The sequence below is a fragment of the Mauremys mutica genome, chromosome 25 (genome assembly GCF_020497125.1).
Source record: "Mauremys mutica isolate MM-2020 ecotype Southern chromosome 25, ASM2049712v1, whole genome shotgun sequence".
Taxonomy (NCBI): Eukaryota; Metazoa; Chordata; order Testudines; family Geoemydidae; genus Mauremys; species Mauremys mutica.
In genome coordinates this window covers 3,855,361-3,875,587 of record NC_059096.1, presented here as the reverse complement: position 1 = coordinate 3,875,587, position 20,227 = coordinate 3,855,361, and the positions used below count along the sequence as shown (strand labels likewise).

General features: G+C 44.0%; 1 protein-coding gene across 4 annotated transcripts in view; it reads right to left on the bottom strand.

Annotated features, from left to right (window-relative positions):
- The window catches only part of FBXL20 (F-box and leucine rich repeat protein 20), a 72,681-nt gene extending 55,167 nt beyond the window's left edge, over nucleotides 1-17,514 (bottom strand). Inside the window, exons 1-2 of one of the 4 annotated variants that reach the window (XM_044999387.1) lie at nucleotides 17,376-17,514; nucleotides 1,075-1,146 (exon numbers count right to left, since the gene is read on the bottom strand). In XM_044999387.1, coding sequence (XP_044855322.1) covers nucleotides 1,075-1,146; nucleotides 17,376-17,417 — 114 coding nt within the window. In that variant the 5' untranslated portion in view covers nucleotides 17,418-17,514. Of the gene's footprint in view, nucleotides 1-1,074; nucleotides 1,147-16,069; nucleotides 16,497-17,375 lie in introns of those variants that run through there. The other 3 variants (XM_044999386.1, XM_044999389.1, XM_044999388.1) reach the window with 3 other exon arrangements.
- Nucleotides 17,515-20,227: the final 2,713 nt, after the last annotated feature.

The window sequence follows — 20,227 nt, the reverse complement described above, 5'->3', positions numbered from 1 at the left end:
TTCTCATTCATCCCCCACCCCTCAAACCCACCTAAACTTGGCTATTAAGTTACAACTGTTTCTTTTGGATTCTGACCACCACAGCGACCCATGCATTACATTAATTACCTCCAGTCACTAGCTGAGGCTATACTTCAAGGCTACTTCGAAACCAGTTACTATAGAATGCAGCTGCCTGATTCGAGTTTTCCACAGGCAGCATATTACACCTGACCACTTGCTTCAGTCCATTCCAGGTGCAATTCAAGGTGTTGACCTAAATCTATAAAGCCCTTCCCATTGTTTGGTTTCTGACTACTACAGAAACTGTCCTTCACCTTGTGCAATACTGAGGAAGTTGCAAATTGTTGATGGTAACAGCTTGTAAATTTAAAGTGAGGGGATTAGAGGCAGGACATTTTCAGTGAAGGGCCCTCATTCTGCTCTGAAAGAATCCAAGTTTGGTGACATTCAGGCTACAGAGAAAGTACCACCTATTTCCACAAGCCTTGTCGGAAAGCATGGTACTCAAGTGATGGGGGGAGGAATTGACTAGGATTGCTAATGTGGCCAGTTGGAAAAATCTGATTTTTACATGCACTTCAAGTTCTATAAATGCATTGTAAAAATCAAAATAAGATTATACAGACAAGAATTATTTATACACCATTATTTCCTCCCTATGCACTAAATGGATATGCATGAGGGGGGGAACAAGCTTGGCAAGAACTAACCGTAATTATTTGGCAGTGTATCAATGATAAACCAAACAGAAGAACTGACACAAATTCCTCAGAGTAAGAGGTCCTTACCTATTTTCTCCATGTGCAATTGAAATGAAAAGGGAGAAAAAGGGTAAAGATAGAAACCATTTGATGTACAGTGAAAATCTGCAGTCTTCCATGTTTAGCAGTCTGCGTTCCAAGTAAGGACTGTGCTTACCTGCACAACTTTTGAAAAGGGAGACTAGTTTTATTGTGGTGTGGGGACTCACGAGCAAGTCAGCACCAAGAATACACCTAACTTCTGAAATGTAAGAAGTTAACCGGGACTTCAAATCTTTTGACTTTATTTCTAGAAGTAATTTTTAATGACCTTGATTTTGCTTTTCTTAACATCCCTCCAACACCAGATGTTTTTCTGCTGAATGGGTTTTCTTGCCAGAAACTAAAAGAAAACAAATGCATTTATTGTGTGTTAATTTTGCTGCCCATATAAAATGTAAAACCTACCCCCAAACCTCTGCCCCCACAAAGAATGAAATCCACCCCTCATGTAAAGCCCAGGATGTTTGTGCCAGGAACTATACAAGAACAAAGGGGTAGAGGGGGAGTACAGAATTTACACACACCCCTCCATCGTGAAGGCAAGCCACGACACAGTAACGCAGCCCCTCCCCAGTCACTTTTCCAGTTTATGTGTTGAAACTGTTCCCATCCCCTCCAGTCACCTCTCTACTCTGCCTACCACCACCAAAACAGCCCTTTTCAGAGGCAGTATATAGCTCTTCTGATGTGCACAAGACCCTCTGTAGTATCTCAGTTTTCATATCTCTCCACCAGATAGCTACAGCCGTGCTTCAGCGGTGTTGGGCTGTGCAGAGATCTTCCACACTTGGATGACTATAACCCAAAGAACACACTGCAATCAGTGTTTAATACCACAAACTAAGGCGCAAAAATATCTTCTTAAGACAGGAGGTAACACGCCGCACTCCGACATGGAAACGGAGTGGAATTCAAAACAGGGAGTAGCACATTGTACAGGCTGCCATAACCTGCTATATGACTAGGGAAAATCTGAGGTATTTTGGCAAGATACACGCACCAAGTAAAATAACCAGAAAAAGGGAGAGAGAGAGAGAGACAAGAGTAAGACTGTCCTGTTTAAATAATGCTATTCTCTTACTGGCCTCTGAGGGCAATGTTTGCTTGTATTTTGAAATGATTCTTTTGTTACCATGGCCAAAATGTGGACAACATGCCAACGTCACAATACCTAAAGGAGTTGGTCGTTAGTAGGTTAGGATGGCTTGCGTTTCCCATAAATATATTCCAGCTCATGTGCCAAAGCTGGAAAATTGGCAGAACCTGTGGAATTTTCCAGGGCATATGTCAGCTAGAAGTTTTACATTTCACACACAGCCATTTCACTGCTCTGGAAATATTTCCCGAGCTATTGTGCCTATGCAGTTCTGCAATACTTCTACATGGAAATACCTCCCCTATTATAAGAGACAGGAAGGAAAAGGGAGAATACACAGGATTCATTTAATTGCAACTATGTGTTAGGCAGTGTGACTTTGCAACCCTGAAGAAATTATAAAGCTGATGGATTTTATCCTAAAATCAACTCTTTTAACAATGTATTAAGATATTAATTGGGCTACAAGCTACATTTATTGCCAAATAAGAAAAACTCTAACCCTATTTGACTCCCCCCTATTTGCGGGGGAGGGATAGCTCAGTGGTTTGAGCACTGGCCTGCTAAACCCAGGGTTGTGATGCAAGTTCAATCCTTGAGGGGGGCCACTTAGGGATCTGGGGCAAAAAATTGGTCCTGCTAGTGAAGGCAGGGGGCTGGACTTGATGACCTTTCAAGGTCCCTTCCAGTTCTAGGAGATTGGTATATCTCCAATTATTACCTTTACTCATGGGTAGAATTATCTTTTGTTTCCAGTATTCTGATGAGTGTGTGCATACAAATACAATGATCCAAACCAAACAGAAATCTAACTGAATGGTCTCTGTATGCCCATGGGCAAAAGTATCTGAAAGTCTCAAGTAAGTACAAATCTTACAGCCTAGGAAAGTGTACAGCCCGAAAGGGGCGGGGGGGGGGGAAGAGACATTCTTTTACATCGATGTCACTTGGCAGAAAGTTAAAACTATCAATTATCTAAACTGTCTAGTTTGTTTTGTCACTTTCCTTCGTCCTCCAGTGCATACTATGCTATGACCATCCCCTCTAGTTCTTCAGGATATTAGTTATTGCAAACTGACAATATTGTAACTTTTAAGAAGTCATACCAGTGTAAGCAAATTCATTTACAGTTAATCATCTTTATATAGTAAGGATGCTGAAGTTGCTACTTAGGTATTTGCTATACCAACCATTCATTAGAGGGCGCAGTGATTACAATGGGGTAATATTTTAGGCCATCAGTGGAGGACTGGGCAATGGTGTCTGCATAAGGTGGCAAAATGCATTGTCAGCATTGTAGTTCAGGTAAACCTACTTATGTGAAAGTGAACCAGAGTATGTTTTTATAATTATGAATATTGTCACATATACAACAGTGATGTATAACATACTATATACATGTACAAAAAGGGTATTTGAATATGATAAATGTAAAGTCGTACACTAAGAATTGTTTCATTTGTACATGTCCTAGATAAATAAGTTACAATATACACTAGTACTACATCATCATACTATTGCAGCAATTATTTCAGAGCTTTTCCAACTGCGCTTACACGATCAGAGGCAGAGCCTCAAAAAGTATGGGTGCAATGAGATTCTGGGTTCTGCAACTTCAGTCTGACAGACTATGGCGTGGGTGAGTATATTTAGTTTGGTGCCAGGCTGTGCCTCCCACCAAGCCTTAGTGAAGCGTATAATATGTTGCTTATGAATGAGATTTCCATTTGCTGAACATACTGGAAAGTTTGCTTTAAAAATACAAAATGTACAATTGAAGAAAACACAAACATCTCTATATTCATCTCTCTCAGGGACCCACATGCTGATATGCGTATGTTGCACTGGGGAGTAGAAAGCTTTCTTTAGTGAGAAGGGTGCTTAGAATTTAGTTAATGCTGAATTTAAGAAAACGGTTAAGCTTCTAGTCCTCACCGTTCCAAAGAAAACTTTATGAATATAAACCAGTGCAATCTTGTCTTCCTGAATCTGAAAACAGTCTAAAACAAGGAACATGAACTGTTTAGGACCCCAATTCTAACCAGGCTGTGTGCTGCAAAGGTCTTCCGGGCTGGTGAAATCTTAAGAAATTTCTGTAAATGTCACCTCTGGCAGAGTGGAGGAGTGAGTGAGTGAGTGAGTGTGTGTAAGTAAGAACAGGAGGAAGTTGAACCTATGAAGAAAAACTAACCAGTGTTTTTCAAGTTCTCTTTTCAATAAGATTTATAATCTTTTACTTTTATTAAAACATCTTAAAAACGAGTTGTCACTTTAAGACATACTTGGTTTACAAAAACTGTTTGAGAACATTAATCTATAGAACAAAGTCCACATAAAATGTATTACTTTATCACCTTAAAAACTTAAAGCAATTTTCAGAGTATTGGCTTCACCTTCCAGTCTGTGACACATGTATTGTAACACACAGTACTAAAATCTTCCCTTTAAAAAGAAAGTCTGCCCCTTCCAAAAACCATGTAGTTAATGCACAGTAAACCCTGGACAGCAGAGCAATCAGATTCTCTTCTCTCCTACATGAAAGACAATGACAGCAGCATCTAAACTGCCAAATTCATGATATCAGAGGGAGGAACTGAGACCCCGTGTGTTGTCTCTGCTTTATCAACAAGTGCAATTTTTATGCAAGCAATTTCAAGGTTAAATTCACATTCCCTCTCATTGGAAGGATGGCTAAGATGTATATTTCCATGCTAACATTTTATTCATTGTTCATTTCCATCTAACAAACCGTTTACTCTTGTGGGTACATCACCTGAGAGATGTGGCATCCTCTATGCACTCTTTTAAAGAGACATATTGCAAATACCACCACGTATAAAGAAGAAAGGAGAGGCGGTATCTCTAGCGTGTACCAACCTCAAGGGGCGGAAATGCCTTTTGACAGACATCAGTTAATGGCAACATGCTTAGTGGTCAAGAATCATATTTTACTTCAATTAAAGTGGGCATTAAAATACTAGTTACAATGGTAGCTCTTTGTGTGGTTTAAACATCAAGTAGTCAGAAGTATAAGACGGTTGTGTGTATTAGCAAGGTCAGGAGTGTTTACTATGCTGCTGACAAAGTCAGCTGGTTCTCAGCTGAGATTGCATCTGGCTTTAGCATCAGTGAGGGGTTGTTGTTTTTTTTAAATCAAATCACACAGGACTTTAAGATTAAGAGAAACAGTGCCAAACGCAATAATCTAACACTAAGTGTTAGCCTAGATGTGGACCTTGAACCTGAACACTGTTCTTCTAAAGCATGAAATTCAAAGCACCACAGAAAAAAGGATGGTTTATCTGGATCTTTCCAAGCTAACAGCCGACAGACAAATTCCTCCTCTAGCCTATGTTGTCACATTGAGACCTGTTGTTATTCATCTTAATGTTCATCCAACTGAGAGACAATACGGTGGATGCCTGCCAAATCCCAGTCCTCTGACAATAGCTCCAGTGTGCGTGCATGCGTGTGAGAGAGAAACTAAAACAGCCCAACAGAAACTAGACTGAAATGCAATGCTATTCCTAGTGCAAATATTCAAGTGTCCAGCCAAGTGTGGGCTGGCATCTACAGAGAAATAGGGAGTTGAAGAGAATGAGAAAGGAGATTTTAGTTTTCAAGATTTAACAATAAGTACAAAGCTGTGGGAGAATGGGAGAGTTAGAGCAGCATCCACACAGACAGCCTGACACGATAAGATGACTTCAGATATTTCCGTAAATGTGTTGAGTTGCCCATTTTTGGCATTAGCTTCCCAGTTACTATAAAACATGTCTAGGCATCTAAAATGTAAGATAGTGTGATTTGTTAACAAGACAGAAATTAAAATAGATGATCTATGAAACACTGGTATAAATTCTCAGTTCGATACAATTTAAAAATATTGTAGCTCACTTAAATTCATTTTCTGATAATGCAGTTAAATAGGACACCAGTATTCTTTTAAAGGCATGTGACCAACTAGAAAAAAAAATATTTTCCATGGATTATTTTGACACTTTAGTATGTGAGGTTTTTAAAAAAAACAATCTTGCAAGTTGTTAATCTAGACTGTGAACTAAAATCTGGAAGTATTGAAACTGTAGTTGATAAGTTTAGTATTTGTAGGTGCCAATTCACATCCCTACCTGAAATACTTTAGTCTGTTTGAACATTATAGGCTAACAACAGAATATTAAAATATAGATAAACAATAGACTGTTTACAAGAACTATGGTCTGGTAGGGCAAATGTGAATAATGTTCCTTCCAGGCTATAAAAATATAGGAATGTTGTGATTTTTTCACTTTCATTTAATAGATACTCCTGTGTAAACAGTCAACAAGTACAGTTTTCAATTCTAAACACTAATCAGAGACCCTATGAACAGCTTCTTGGCTTTACAATAGCTGGCTCATGTCCAAAATCTAGCATTAAATGGGATCAATGAATTCAAGAACATTACCTTTAACTTTTAGGGCCCTTATGGAATAAATGAACAAGTCTGGTACAGGTTGTGAGAGAGTGAATGAAATATAGCTCACATGGAATACAACCAAGTCCAAAAGGAGAAGAATAGTTCAGAATGCCTAATGGCAATATTTTGCTGGGGAAAAAAAAATACAAGTTGTGACTTTTTGCTAACACTCTCTCAAAGTGCACCGATACCTCATGTCTGGCTTTGGTTAGGGAATATACCACAAGTTTCCTGTAAAATAAACTCAACATTATTGTTAATGAAGTGACACATCTATAGCATCCAATTTAGCAATATCTTTATTCAGAAGTTCTTTCTCCACAGCACACACTGTAACTGGCACTTATATTTAACAAGAATATAAGCCCAACTGTGCTGTCCTGTTTGAGGTGCTGAAAAATTCTGGTAAGGAAAGACACACAATTATAAGTGATATTTAAATGTAAGGCTTTTCGGGACTCTGAGCATTACGTTGTTGTGAATACTAATTTATAAATAATACAAGCAGTTCCGACTAGGTGAGCTTTTCTTGTAAATTTTCCAGTTACCCTGGGACTTCTTTTTTCTACCAAGTTTAATCTGTATAAAATCTCCTAGGGAAATGATGGTCTACTGCAGGGGTCTGCAGCCTTTCAGAAGTGGTGTGCCGAGTCTTCATTTATTCACTCTAATTTAAGGTTTTGCGTGCCAGTAATACATTTTAACGTTTTTAGAAGGTCTCTTTCAATAAGTCTATAATATATAACTAAACTATTGTTGTATGTAAAGTAAATAAGGTTTCTAAAATGTGTAAGAAGCTTCATTTAAAATTAAATTAAAATGCAGAGCCCCCCGGACCGGTGGCCAGGACCTGGGCAGTGCGAGTGCCATTGAAAAAATAAGCTTGTGTGCTGCCTTTGGCACGCGTGCCAAAAGTTGCCTATCCCAGTCTACTGAATAAAGCTGTCACTAGCAGTCTCACTGCTTTGACATCCTCTCTAAGCATGTGTCAGTAGGACCAGGGAATAGGAATCTACTGACTGTTGATTACATAGACAACTGCCTTCATTCCACACTCCCCATGTTCACAGGCTCTTCAGATGAAGGATATGTCTACAATGCAGCTGAGCAGCGCAATTTGCAGAACGGGTAGACAGATTTGAGCTAGCTCTGTTTGAGCTAGCATGCAAAAAAATAGCAGTGTGGACACTGTGGCATGGGTACACAGGTGGCTAGCCTAGCTGCCACCCATGCTGCAACATCCCCACTGCTATTTTTAGTGCAGTAGCTTGAGCAGATGGGAATTGCACCTCCCAGCTGCTGTGTAGACATACCTTCAGAGAGAATCCTGGCTTAGCACCAGACATAGGCCATAAAATGCCAAACCCAAAGTTGTGACTAAGTGGTATGAAACAGACCCTAGCCCTTGAGGCTTCTCATAAGCTTATTTATTCCTAGAAATAGTTTAATATGCAATTTACTCAACATGCAAGTGACAGCTGATGAGGAAAAGTGATTTGACAGTCTATTACGAAAGACTGAGTTCCCTACCAAGATCACTGGTGATTAAAAGTATCAGAGAAAGATGTTTCATCCCTGCCTGTATAGCCAGCCTCTAATCAGTGATTACTGAATAAGTTGCAAAAAGGCTTTTTGGTCAAATTTATAAGGACTTCTCTACACTACAGATTATGTTGGTATAACCTACGTTGCTCAGAGGTGTGAACAGACTACCCCCCCAAGAGTGACATAAGTTACTCCAACCTAAGCGCAGGTGTGGACAGTGCTATGTTGGCGGCAGAACTTCTCCCATCAACATAGCTACCACCTCTTGGTGAGGTGGTTTTAAAATACTGACAGGAAAGCTCTCTCCTGTCACCAGAGAGTGTCTTCACCAGATGCACTACAGCAGCACAGTGGTGCAGCTGCACTGCTGTAGCATTTCTAGTGTAGACTAGCCCTAAGAGTTAATGACAGTGCTAAAAGCATTTGACTCCTCAGCGTAACAATAGAAAAATCAAGCCCCTGAAGGGGGAATTAGCCCCACTGTAAAGAATTAGGTGGCTTACTCCACATCTTGCTTCAACTTACATATGTATGTGGGGGGGAGGGGAAGAGAAGGTTTGTGTGCTAGGGTTAAGAGTTTTTATGCAGAGACTGAAATAGCCATAAATTTCACAGTAGATTTCCTTTTTATTCTCTCCCTTACAGTTGATCAGACTTCCTGACTTTACAGGGACATGGCTTTCTCCATGAAGTATGCTATGGGTCATCCACTACCATAGTGTTTGAGCTAAACTATATATTCCTTTCACCATTTGTTTTTTAAAACAATTACAAGAAAATTCCAGTGGTTTTCCATAAAGTTTTATATAGTCAGATATTAAAACATACCTAAGAGAAATGGTCCAGCATTATCAGGGGCCAAAACTTCACTTGTCAAAGTTATTTGACTTTGGTAGGTCTCCAAGTTGTAAATACTACATTATACATATAATTCAAACAATGATCCCCTTTGAGAAAGGCAAAACCATAGACAATCTGTTTCTGTAAGGCCTAGTGTTTTATACTTGGCTAACAGAGAACCAATAGAGGGACCACAAGTTCTCGAAAATCCCATTACCCGAGCTATGCTGATGTTGCTATTACTGGTGCATTTGCTAGAAAATAAAAGAAATCGAGCTATATGGTCCCTATTATTAACATGGGGTGCTGGGGAGGGGACAGGGCAAGTTTGCCAAACTTAAGAGAATCAGCTATTTGAAAGTGTACTTCCAACTGAAAGATCAACAGGTTAAGGTAAAACATGCACGAGTGATCCACCCACACGCAGATTTATGACAGTATATTATTACAGTTAAGTGCACCATACCACATTCATATGGCAAAAAAACACACATCAAGATTACTTACATAATGGGGCTAAATCAGTTTGAACAAATTAAGTAGCAAGGCAATCCAGCAGGGGAAAGGAAAACAAATTACCGGATATGTCTTAGGCCTCAAGTGAATATCCATAGTCTGAAACAAAATGAGCCTAGCATACAAAGAATGCCTGTTTCAGTAACAAGCAAGAAAAGTGACTATTTACATATGTGTCAAAGGGCCTAGCTAGGAGAAGTAATATGCAATCAACAGGGAGATATCATTGCTGAATCTAAAGAGGAGATGTTCGGTCAATGATCATGTGTCACAGAGTCACCGGGCGATGCTCTGGAACTGCTCCCCACCAAGCCAGTTAGGCCTTTGGGGAGCCTCCTCTCCCTTGGAGCAGACTTGTTCAGGGCAAGAAGCTCACACGGCTTCACCTCCTGGGTCTCTCCTTGGAGCATTCAGCATCCTCTGCCCCTCCATGCACTTCCCACAGCGAGTCCACCCCAGTGGGGTCCTGGGGAAGCCACAGGGTCCTGCACCCCCACTTTGCAGTCAGACATGACTCTCAGCCAACCAGTAACACAGAGGTTTATTCGATGACAGGAACAGGGTCTAAAACAGAGCTTGTAGATACAGTGAACTGGACCCTTCGGCCAGGTCCATTCTGGGGGGCAGTGAGCCAGACCCCCACGTCTACACTTCACTCCTCGTCCCCAGCCAGCTCCAGACTAACAACCCCCTTCAGCCCCTCCTCTCTGCTCAGCTCCTTTCCCGGGCCAGGAGGTCACCTGACCTCTTTGTCTCCAACACCTTCAGCTGGCACCTTTGCAGAGGGGGGGCCAAGGCCATCAGTTGCTAGGAGACAGAGTGTCAGGCATTTAGGTGCACTGGCCCCTTCCTCTGCAGCAATCACACACCCTTCTCCCACCACCTAGATACTTAAGAACTGCAGAGGGGACACTGAGGCACCAACACAGTATTCAGAGGAAACATTAAGAACATTCCCAGTTCGTCACATCATGTAACATGTGACACTTGCAGTACATGCTTGTGCTTCACTTTACCTTTAGCCAATCAAAGGCCTTAATTTCAAGCATATGGTTCCTTCCCCACATTTTCCCCCACCCCCCCAAAAATAAAAAGCGCTCTAACTTTTCCAGAGCAGAAAATCTATTCTGGAATAATATCAATATCAACATCCACTATTTTTTTTTAAAAAGAAACATCCGTGCTGCAATGCACAACAATTCTGGGAACCCTGCACATAGTCCTATGCTCTACTGCTCAGCTGCCCATGTTTGTCCCCCAAAAAGTCATTTGCTAGTGTCTGCACTTTAGCTGTCAGCAGTCTGCAAGTACCCTTCTTTGGTAGCAAAAGATGTTTGAGACATCTGAGCATGGACTCTGGGGCCAGAAGGCTGAGGTCAATCAAGGTACATGCTTTTTTCTTGGTACAACTCTCAGCTCCCCATCACCTTTAAAGCCATTATACTCCGTAGCTGGAAGGATGAGCAATAGTCTCCCACACTGCAGCAGGGATATATGAAGCATTGCACATGGCCAATGTCCCCACTATAACGACAACATAATGACAAAAGCTAATAGACGGCAAGATTTTAACCAATGGTAAACTCAAACCTGAGGCAATTTCAGTTAATCTCTCAAGCAAGATTCAAACATATTTTGGGTGTGGAGAAACTTTACTAAAACCCCTGTGTTTACATGCAAAATATGCAAGGTTCTCAGCTCTTGGCAAGTTGCCTATATGGCATCCAGAGTTGCAAAACATGGGCAATACTGCACTAGGGAGATGAATAGGGGGTGATTCATGTTACCATCTCTTGCCCTATTCCCTCCAACAAAATGCCAAGTCCTCCTGTTTAATCCTACTCCTCCCACAGCTCAGCTAAACTGACTTTTGCTTCTGAATCTGGTTAAATTCCACCCAGCCCCTTTGGTAGCGTATGTAAGTGTGGTCACTGCACCTCTTTAGTGACAGAGCCACATGTGAGTGATGCATAATCTCTCAATAGGTTAAACAATCTGCTAAGCTTCAAGCAGACACTTCACTCACCTCTAAAACATAAAAGGATTTTAATACGAGTCAGCCAACAAACGGAGTCCCTGGGTCCTCAAATCAGTGAAGTTTTTGGTTTTTTGTTGTTTGTTTTTTGGGGGGAGTATATATACACACACATCAAAAAGTCTATTTTGGTATTCTGGGGATAAACTTGAAAACAGATGTATATGGGACAGAAGGGCAGCAGCATGGTGAGGCCATGACCTTTAAGGAAAAAACCTTATTCAGGAAAGTTTAAATTTTTGTTTTTGCTATTTACTCACCATTTCCTATCACTATTTAATACATTTTATGTTATTAGCTGAGATCTGACAAAAGCAAATGCTGTTATGTGACTCAGGAACACCACCTGATGACTCCTAACTTCTGCTCTATGGTTTAGCTTTCTGTTGATGGAATGCCAACAGTAGCTTCTCTTCTTTTTCTGTTATGCAATACACCACACAATAGTAAGTACAACACTGGCTACACATTAATTTATATTTTCTGGGTAGAGGAGTGAGAGGGGCACACAGTAAGATCCAAACATTTATTGGCATTCCTTGTTCAATTTGTCCAGAATTTAGTTTGTTTCACTGCATTTCAGGAGATTTTAGACTGAATAATTCAGATATCCCTGATGTGTCCAAGACCTATCTGAGATTATAGAAATATTCAGTACAGTTATTTTTTCCACTAGCTACATCTCATCTGGAGGGAGGAGATTTCAGGCAATGGCTAATCCATTTAAAAAACAGGCCTGAAAATGGACAAAAGGGCTGAATGAGAGCCATGCAATACTGACCAAAGAAAACTACAGAAAAAAAGTTAGCTCTGGATTTTAGGAGGCCAACCAGAGCTCAAATATGGAAACACAACTAGAAGACCAAAGAATTAGCTTAAGCAAGGAATACTGAGGGGAGAGTAGCCTCAAAAGATTTGAGTTGATGCTAGAGTGTAAATTAAATTTAGATGATTCTGCTTAGAGAAATGTATAGATACAGAATGAAATAGTTTGCAACTGTACTTTGAAACAGTTGAAATATTTAGTTTTGATTTCCATTTGCATCATTTCATAGCAGGTTTAACTCCAGACAAGGCCTAACAGACGTGTAAGGCCATTAAAACTCTTGGAAGGAAGACTAATATTTTGAATCTGAAATACTGATAGGCAACGGATGCTAAGAAAAGAATAAAGTTGATGTACTTGAAATCCTTTAGTATGAAGGGTTATTATGGATAACACACTTATTGATGCAGATATCCAAGTTGTTTAGAATCTGTCTTGGTAGGCCAATTAACTTCCTCATAAAGAATGACGTTATGGCCAGAAACAACTCCCACTAATTGGAGGGTGTGGAGTCTCCTCGAGGAAGCTGGAAAGGTTGGCTATTACTTTTGAGAATATATTGGAGACTAAGTATATTGCCATAGCATTTTTTCAGGCTATAATTATTTAAGCGTCAATAACATGGCTCACTACTGTACAAAACTCAGAACACGACATAGTCCCTGCTCGGGAGCAGCTTAAACTGTTGTTTGTGCTGAGAATTTTCAGGAGTCGAGAACCAATGCAGCACAACGCATACTAGCAATGGTAGATGTGCAGTGTAGATCAGACGCTGGTGTTTTTAACCACTCTGTCATCTAGATCTGCTCGATGATAATGCTTCCATCATTGCTTGCATTAAAAATTCTCAGTGTAGTGCAGCCTATACAAATACAGTAACTCCTCACTTAACGTTGTAGTTATGTTCCTGAAAAATGCAACTTTAAGTGAAACAATGTTAAACAAATCCAATTTTCCCATAAGATTTAATATAAATGCGGGGGGTTAGGTTCCAAGGACATTTTTTGGGAGCAGACAAAAGCCATTATATACTGTACAGTACTGTACTGTGATTGGGACATGCCCCTGGCTTACCCCACACAGGCACAGCCCGCTGCAGGCAAGGACGCTAGGAAGCACCTTTGCAGCAGCAGCTTCCCCGAAGAACAGGCTCGGACTTTGCCGGGAATGTTCCAGGCTCACCTCTTCCCACCCCCACTCCATCTCCTCTCCGGAGCATGCCACATCCCTCCCCCACAAAAGTCCTAAGCGCTGGGGAAAGCACTGGGAGGGAGGGGGAGGAGGCGGAGAAGCGGAACTTGTGCAATGCTCCCTTGTAAAGTCGCTGCTCTGCCACAGAATCTTACAAGCAGGCAGCCAAACGATGTTATAAGGGAGCATTGCACAACTTTGAACGAGCATGTTCCCTAATTGAGCAGGGACGTAACATTGAAACAACGTTAAGCGGGACAACGTTAAATGAGGAGTTACTGTATATCACAAAACACACCAGGAGACCTAGAGGAATGCTCCGCCTCAGAGAAGCACCGTCTCATTTCATGTTTTGTGATGGGTTAGTGACAGTATTTTTGCAGACATGGGTTTCACGGAAGGCGCAAGTTGAGAGATTTAAAAAGAGAGCAGGGTGCCCAGGGCACAGAGTACAGGGATGGTGTTCCAGGCCATCGGGACAGAACGGGCAAAGGATACTAAAGGAGTGATGAGAACTAGGACCTTTCTTAAGGTTAACAGAATTTCATGCTGTAGGGTACAAACCGATTACCACAAGCATCAGGAAAGACTCCCTTCCCTCCCCCTAGTATATTGTAACGTAGGTGCATTTTTCCTCTTTAGCATCAGGTATTTGCTATTGCTGGAGGTAGGATACCAGATATAGGCTAGTGTTCTGATGCACTATGACATGTCCTATATAAAAGCACAGCCAAAGGAATTAAGAGTCAATCTGGGTAATGTTTTCCTTTTTTCAATTGCTTTGCTACAGTAAGTTGTTATTTTCTTTGTGGTGACCACACCTCCCATAGGGAGCAGATTTAGAATACGCTGTTGTTCAGCTAGTCATGCCAAAGAGTTCATTCTTTCATTTAAAATAAAGAGTTTAGCTGCTGATGTATTGGTATGAGAAACCCATCTGAAATACATGTTTAGGAAATACAGCCAATATCTTATCACTGTACTTTACTACTAAAGTAAGAGACCATTCCCAAAGGTAGCCTGGATTGTATTTTAGAACTCACAACAAAAAATTCAAGAAACTGTTTGTGCGGCTTAACAAAAGATGTATATTAAGTCTGAATAACTGGGCAGACAAACTCAACAATTTACTTTTTATTTAAAGACGATCATTATTATTCATAGTTCTACAACACACTACCTTTCAGAACAGGGCGTCAGCCTGTTAAGGGCCCTATTAACTTCAGAGTTCTAAGGCCATGTCTACACTAGCGAGCTTACAGCAGCACAGTTGTATTGATGCACCTGAGCCGCTGTAAGATGGCACAGAGCGGCTACACAAGCAGATGGGAGAGAGCTCTCCCATTGACATAATAAAACCAGCTCAACAAGCAACAGTAGCTCTCTCACCAACATAGTGCTGTGCCCACTTTATGCCAGCGAAACGTATGTCACTCAGGAGTGTGTTTTTTTCACACCCCTTAGTGACGTAAGTTTTGCTGACCTAAGTGGTAGTGTAGACATGGCCTAACTTAAAAGGTACTCAACAGAGCTATGTAGAAGTAATCAGTACTATCTTTGTTTATCTCGCAATATTCCATAACTGAATAGAAAACAGCAGCTTCCAGTGTACATACTGTTTTGCATGACTGCACATTTTACACACACACACACACACACACACACACACACCATTGTTGTAGCCATGTCAATCCCAGGATATTAGAGAGACGAGATAGCTGAGATAATATCTTTTATTGTCCCAACTTCTGTTGTTGAGAGAGACAAGCTTCTGAGCTTACACAAGTTCTTTGTCAGGTTTGCTTATATATAACACATTACATTAAAAACATTTTCTTGTCAACAAATAGAACTTATGCTTCTTTGTAGCAGTAAGTAACTTCACTGTTTTAGAATACTTTTTTGACAACACTGCTAATCTCCAACCCCCACTAACAAAACCACGTCACTGCATCCATGCCCTCAAATTACTAACTTAAAACCAGTGAAAATACACTCAGGAAACATGACAATGTTTCAAGACACTCCTTTCAGTTCTGAAACTAATTAACATTTTGGATAACATTTGGACTCTTTTCCATCATCCTATTTGCTACTAAATGTTTTTAGAGTTCTCACCTGCACATGGAAATACATGAATTTAGGTCTCAAATAGTCCTTTAGCACTTAGCTTAATTTTAGATTTTCCATTTCTTCCCTGCCTCCTTCCAGTTTTGTGAATGTACACATTTTCAGAAAAAGCATTACTTTTGCAATGATTCACATTAATCTTGTTTTGGTACACCATCACTTATCGGCAGCTAACCTGAAAACTAAAATGAATAAGAACATCCAAAGGCAGGACAGATGAAAGGTCCCTGCAACATCAAATAAATATTCCCCACAGAAGGCTGCTACTAGCATGTGCTTACTTTTCAAGCTACTCTGTGGTAAAGAAGAAGAACTATGCAACCAAGAATGGACCAGAATGGTAAAAACAATAACCACAGTCCTGAGACTTTTTGCATTTGGCCTTTTCTTTCTGAATGCCTATCAACTGCAAGACTTCACACAGAGGCTAATCATACATACATCAGGCTCCATTCAGAAGTTAAATCATACACAGGTTAAGGAAATCTGACTTGTACTCGGACATAATCTGAAGTCACTGTAAACAAGAATGCTTACTGTTCGTTATGGTCTCTGCATCAAATCAGCATCAGCTGTTGTAAAAAAAAAGGTCAAGTTTTTTCATGATGATATTTGATTTCTATACCTGTCTCAATCCACTGGTCAGTTTCTGGATGAACACGCTGTTCTTCTTCATTGCAGTTATCAGGCACTCCTCAAGTTGTCATTAACTAATATTTTTGCGTGATGGTGTTGCCCTTCCCCCTCAGCAAAGAGAACAGTGCCATACCCAACGTTGGTTCAGTCCCGTCCTAGGTTGCTCTTCTCCCCCCATTCAAGCTGTTCTCAAGAGCAAAAGGAGCAACAAGCAGCACAGTTGAAAAATTGAATGGTAGATATTCCCCTCCTGCGTACAGTCTCCATAAAATGAGAAGTAAACCTTGCGGTTGGCCTCATTTCTGTCACCAACGCTGCCTCCTCCCCCCCTTCAGAAAAGACAGCTGTTACAACAATGCAGTGCTGGAAACAACCCTGACTAGATGGGGTGCTTTGTGCTATCCCAGATCAGACTGATTACATGCCATATTCTTTGAATAGATCTTATTGTTTACCCTCTGCTCCTTGTGCTCCTTCCGCCCTCTCCATCCCCCACCCCGAGTAATCAAATTCTGCCTGCAACTGCCTCTGTATCGTATCGACAGCACAAAGCAATGCAAATGTTGCACCTCCTTCCTCTTTCCAAGCTTCCTCCCTCCCCCTCGAATATCTCTCAGGCTAATCTACAGCTGGTCTGTTTTTAAGACGGTATTTTCACATCTCTCACTCCGTCATCGACTCCGCAAGAAAAAACACACACAGACAATAAGTCAGCCACACACCAGCGACTCTCCCCTCACCGGAGTCCCTACAAGGAAGTTTACATCTAATAATTCAAGGAACAGCAACATACATATACACCCCACCCCCCACCACAATTACACACCAAGGGGACAAAAGGAAGTCCCACAGCAATAGTCTCCTTACAATTACAAGGCCGCCCCGCCAGACCTCACCCACCCACCCCACCCCAGATACACTCACACGCTGCCCCCACCCCGCCCCCTGCAATTGCAGGGCCTCAGAAGCCCGGACCTCCCTCCCCCCACATCCCAGCGTGTCCCCCCCCCTTTACCGAAACTGGATTCCCCTTTCTGCCTTGCACAACCAGAACCCCCCCCCCCGCCGCTCCCCCCATGTTCTCACCATCAGCCGCAGGATCAGCCCCCCCCTGCGCCGCTCCCCGGAGTGGGGCAGCCCCCTCCCCTGCAGCACGGCCAGGGGCGCCGGGCAGCCACTGCCAACCCCTCCCCCCTCGCAGCCGAGGCCGGGTCCCCTCCGCGGGGAGCCCGCAGCCCCCCCGCCGCCGCCGCCGCCGGGGCCTCCCCAGCGGGGCCCCCCGGGCCGGGCCTCACCTCAAACCTGCTCTTGGTGACCCCGTTCATCTCCCGCCTCATGGCGGGGCCGGTGGCTCGGGGCGGCTCCCCCCGGGTGTCTCCTCGCGCCGGGGCAGGGGGGGGGGCGGCCTCCGCCCGCCGCCGCGTCTCCTCCGGCCTCAACTTCAACCCAAAACAAAAACACTCCGCACCTGCCAGCAACAGCGCCGCTCATTGGCCAGCGCCGGGCACGGGGGGGGGGGGGGCGCGGAGGAGCGCCAGCCCCGGCGCGAGCCCGGCCGGTGGGGAGCACGCGCGGGCCCGCCGGAGGGAGGGGGGCTGCAGCGGGGCCGGGCCGGGCCAACGATCCCACCCCAGAGGAAATGCACCCAGCTCGTGGGCCAGGCGCCCAGGCCCCTGCATCCCCCCCACCAAGCAGAGTGTAACTCTCCCCCCACCCCAGTGGCCCAGCATCTCCCCATGTCCATTGGGGGGCTGCACCCCGCCCCAGGGCCCTGCATCATCCCTCCACCTTCCCCAGGGTGCCCTGCCCCACCTACCGTAGGGCAGACCGCGTCCCCCTTCAGGATTCTGCATCCCCCCACCCTAGAGAGACTGTATCCCTTCCCACGGCCCTGCATCCCCCCACCCGAGAGAGACTGCACCCCTTCCCACGGCCCTGCAACCCCCCACCCTAGAGAGACTGTATCCCTTCCCAAGGCCTTGCAACCCCCCAAAATAAGGGAGACTGCACCCTTTCCCAAGCTCCAGCATCCCCCCACCCGAGAGAGACTGCACCCCTTCCCACGGCCCTGCAACCCCCCAAAATAGGGGAGACTGCACCCCTTCCCAAGCTCCTGCATCCCTCGACCCGAGAGAGACTGCACCCCTTCCCAAGGCCCTGCATCCCCCTAGAGAGACTGCACCCCTTCCCAAGCTCCTGCAACCCCCCCCCCCTCCAAATATGGGAGACTGCACCCCTTCCCCGTTCAATACAGGGCACACAGCAGCACCCCCCTCCCCTCACACACGCATCTAAAATCCAGGGGAGATTGCAACTCGTCGGCTTTAACCCCACCTCTACCTCTCCGTGGAGATCGCACACACACACCCCCTCCGGGGGACTCCCCACACAATCTGCCTCCCCTCCACCTATCCCCCGGGACCTGCAAGGGGCGGGATCGCCTCCGCTCCTCCAGGAGCCCAACGCCCCCCACCCCGGCTAGAGGGCTGCATCTACCCCCCAGGGAAACTTCAACCAACACCCCCTATCTACCCCAGGAGATCACATGCCCCGCGGGAGATTGCAACCCCCCCACCCCGGAGCTTTACCCCCTTGACCTAATCCTGAGAGGAACTGCCCCCCCACGGCCCCCAGGGGGCTGAGACTATTTACCCCAAGCGGGGGCTGATTGTGCTGCCCTGAAGGGCGCCCCCCCGTGGTGCCAGAGGAGACTGCATCACCCCTCCCACGCTTGGCTCCCCTGATTTGCACGGTCATGCCCTCGTGCATCTTATTCGGCCGCCTCCCGGGGGAACCGCTTTGCAGCGTAATGCGGGGGGGGGGGGGTGCTGGGGTGGGCGGGTGCCCTCCGCTTCCCCCGCCGCCTCAATTTCCGCTAAGAACAGCCCCTCCCAGACTGCGTCCAATCCCATCCCCGCTGGGCGCGGCTTTGGGATGACGTCGCGGCGGCGGGAAAATCAAGCGTGGTGGGGGGATTTAAATAGAGCGAGTCACAAGAGCGACATATGGGCAGAGGTGTGGTGCCTCTGGGGATGGACTCAGCTGAACGTTAGCGGCAAACAGAATCGCTGAAGAATTCCGACCAAAAATCCGTCTGAAAGGAGGACTCTCTGGGTTAGGGAATGACAGATTCCCTTAGCTGCGGGAAAACAGATTCAACAGGAGCAGCACCCTAGAATCTACTATAAAACTCTAGAGTAGAAGCAAAAAGAAAAGCAAATTAGGGCTGGTGGAGCCTTTTTTCTCTACTACACTGTGGGCAAATACCAGTTTCATACACACTGTATTTCTACAGTGCCCTCCTTCAGAGGAGCTCAAGGGACCTTAGAAACATCACTTAACTTTCCCAATAGCAGTGAGAGGTCCACATCATTTACAGATAGGAGAAACTGAGGCACAAAGAGGCAAAGGACCTTGCTCAAGATCACATGGCTAGGCTGTGATATAGCTGGAATTAGAACCCAGATCCCTTGACGCCCAGTCTTGTGCTTCTGCTTAACATCATCTTTGTCCTCACATCAGACCTCAGTTGGGCCAGCGAGTACCCTCCGAATCCTGTTCAACTGTGCACCTTTTAACCTGTGGTGGATCTTAGGCAGCAACAAATCACAGGCTGGAAATTATACTAGGGTGTAGAGCCATCTAAGCTCCACAGTGGTTCACAGGAGACAACTCAATGGAAGACAGCTGAAGCCCATCAACAGCTAACAAGCTATAATTAAGGGACTCTAAAGGACCAATATGAATACAGAACTACTGCTCTGTATCCGTTGTCTTATCCATAAGCACATGGCAAACATCTCAACTTGACAAGCCACTGAAACTTGGTGACCATTGGACTACACTGGAGTGTAACAGAACACATTAACCCAATAGAGACATGCTTCCACACAGGAAGCTGATCCACAAAACATTTTGCTAGAACTAAGCTAGTTGCTAGCTACCCTAGTTCTCCCTTCACTAATGTCAAATTAGTTACAAGAATTCCTGCTCCTATCCAGTGATTTTAGCAATTCTGAACAAGGACTGTGTATATGCATATACGGTGCCCAGTATATTGTGGGTACTAACAGAACTAAATGACAAAGACCTTGTAAACTGAATATATTATTAGGTCACCAGTTCTCACTTAAGAGCGTTAGCCAGG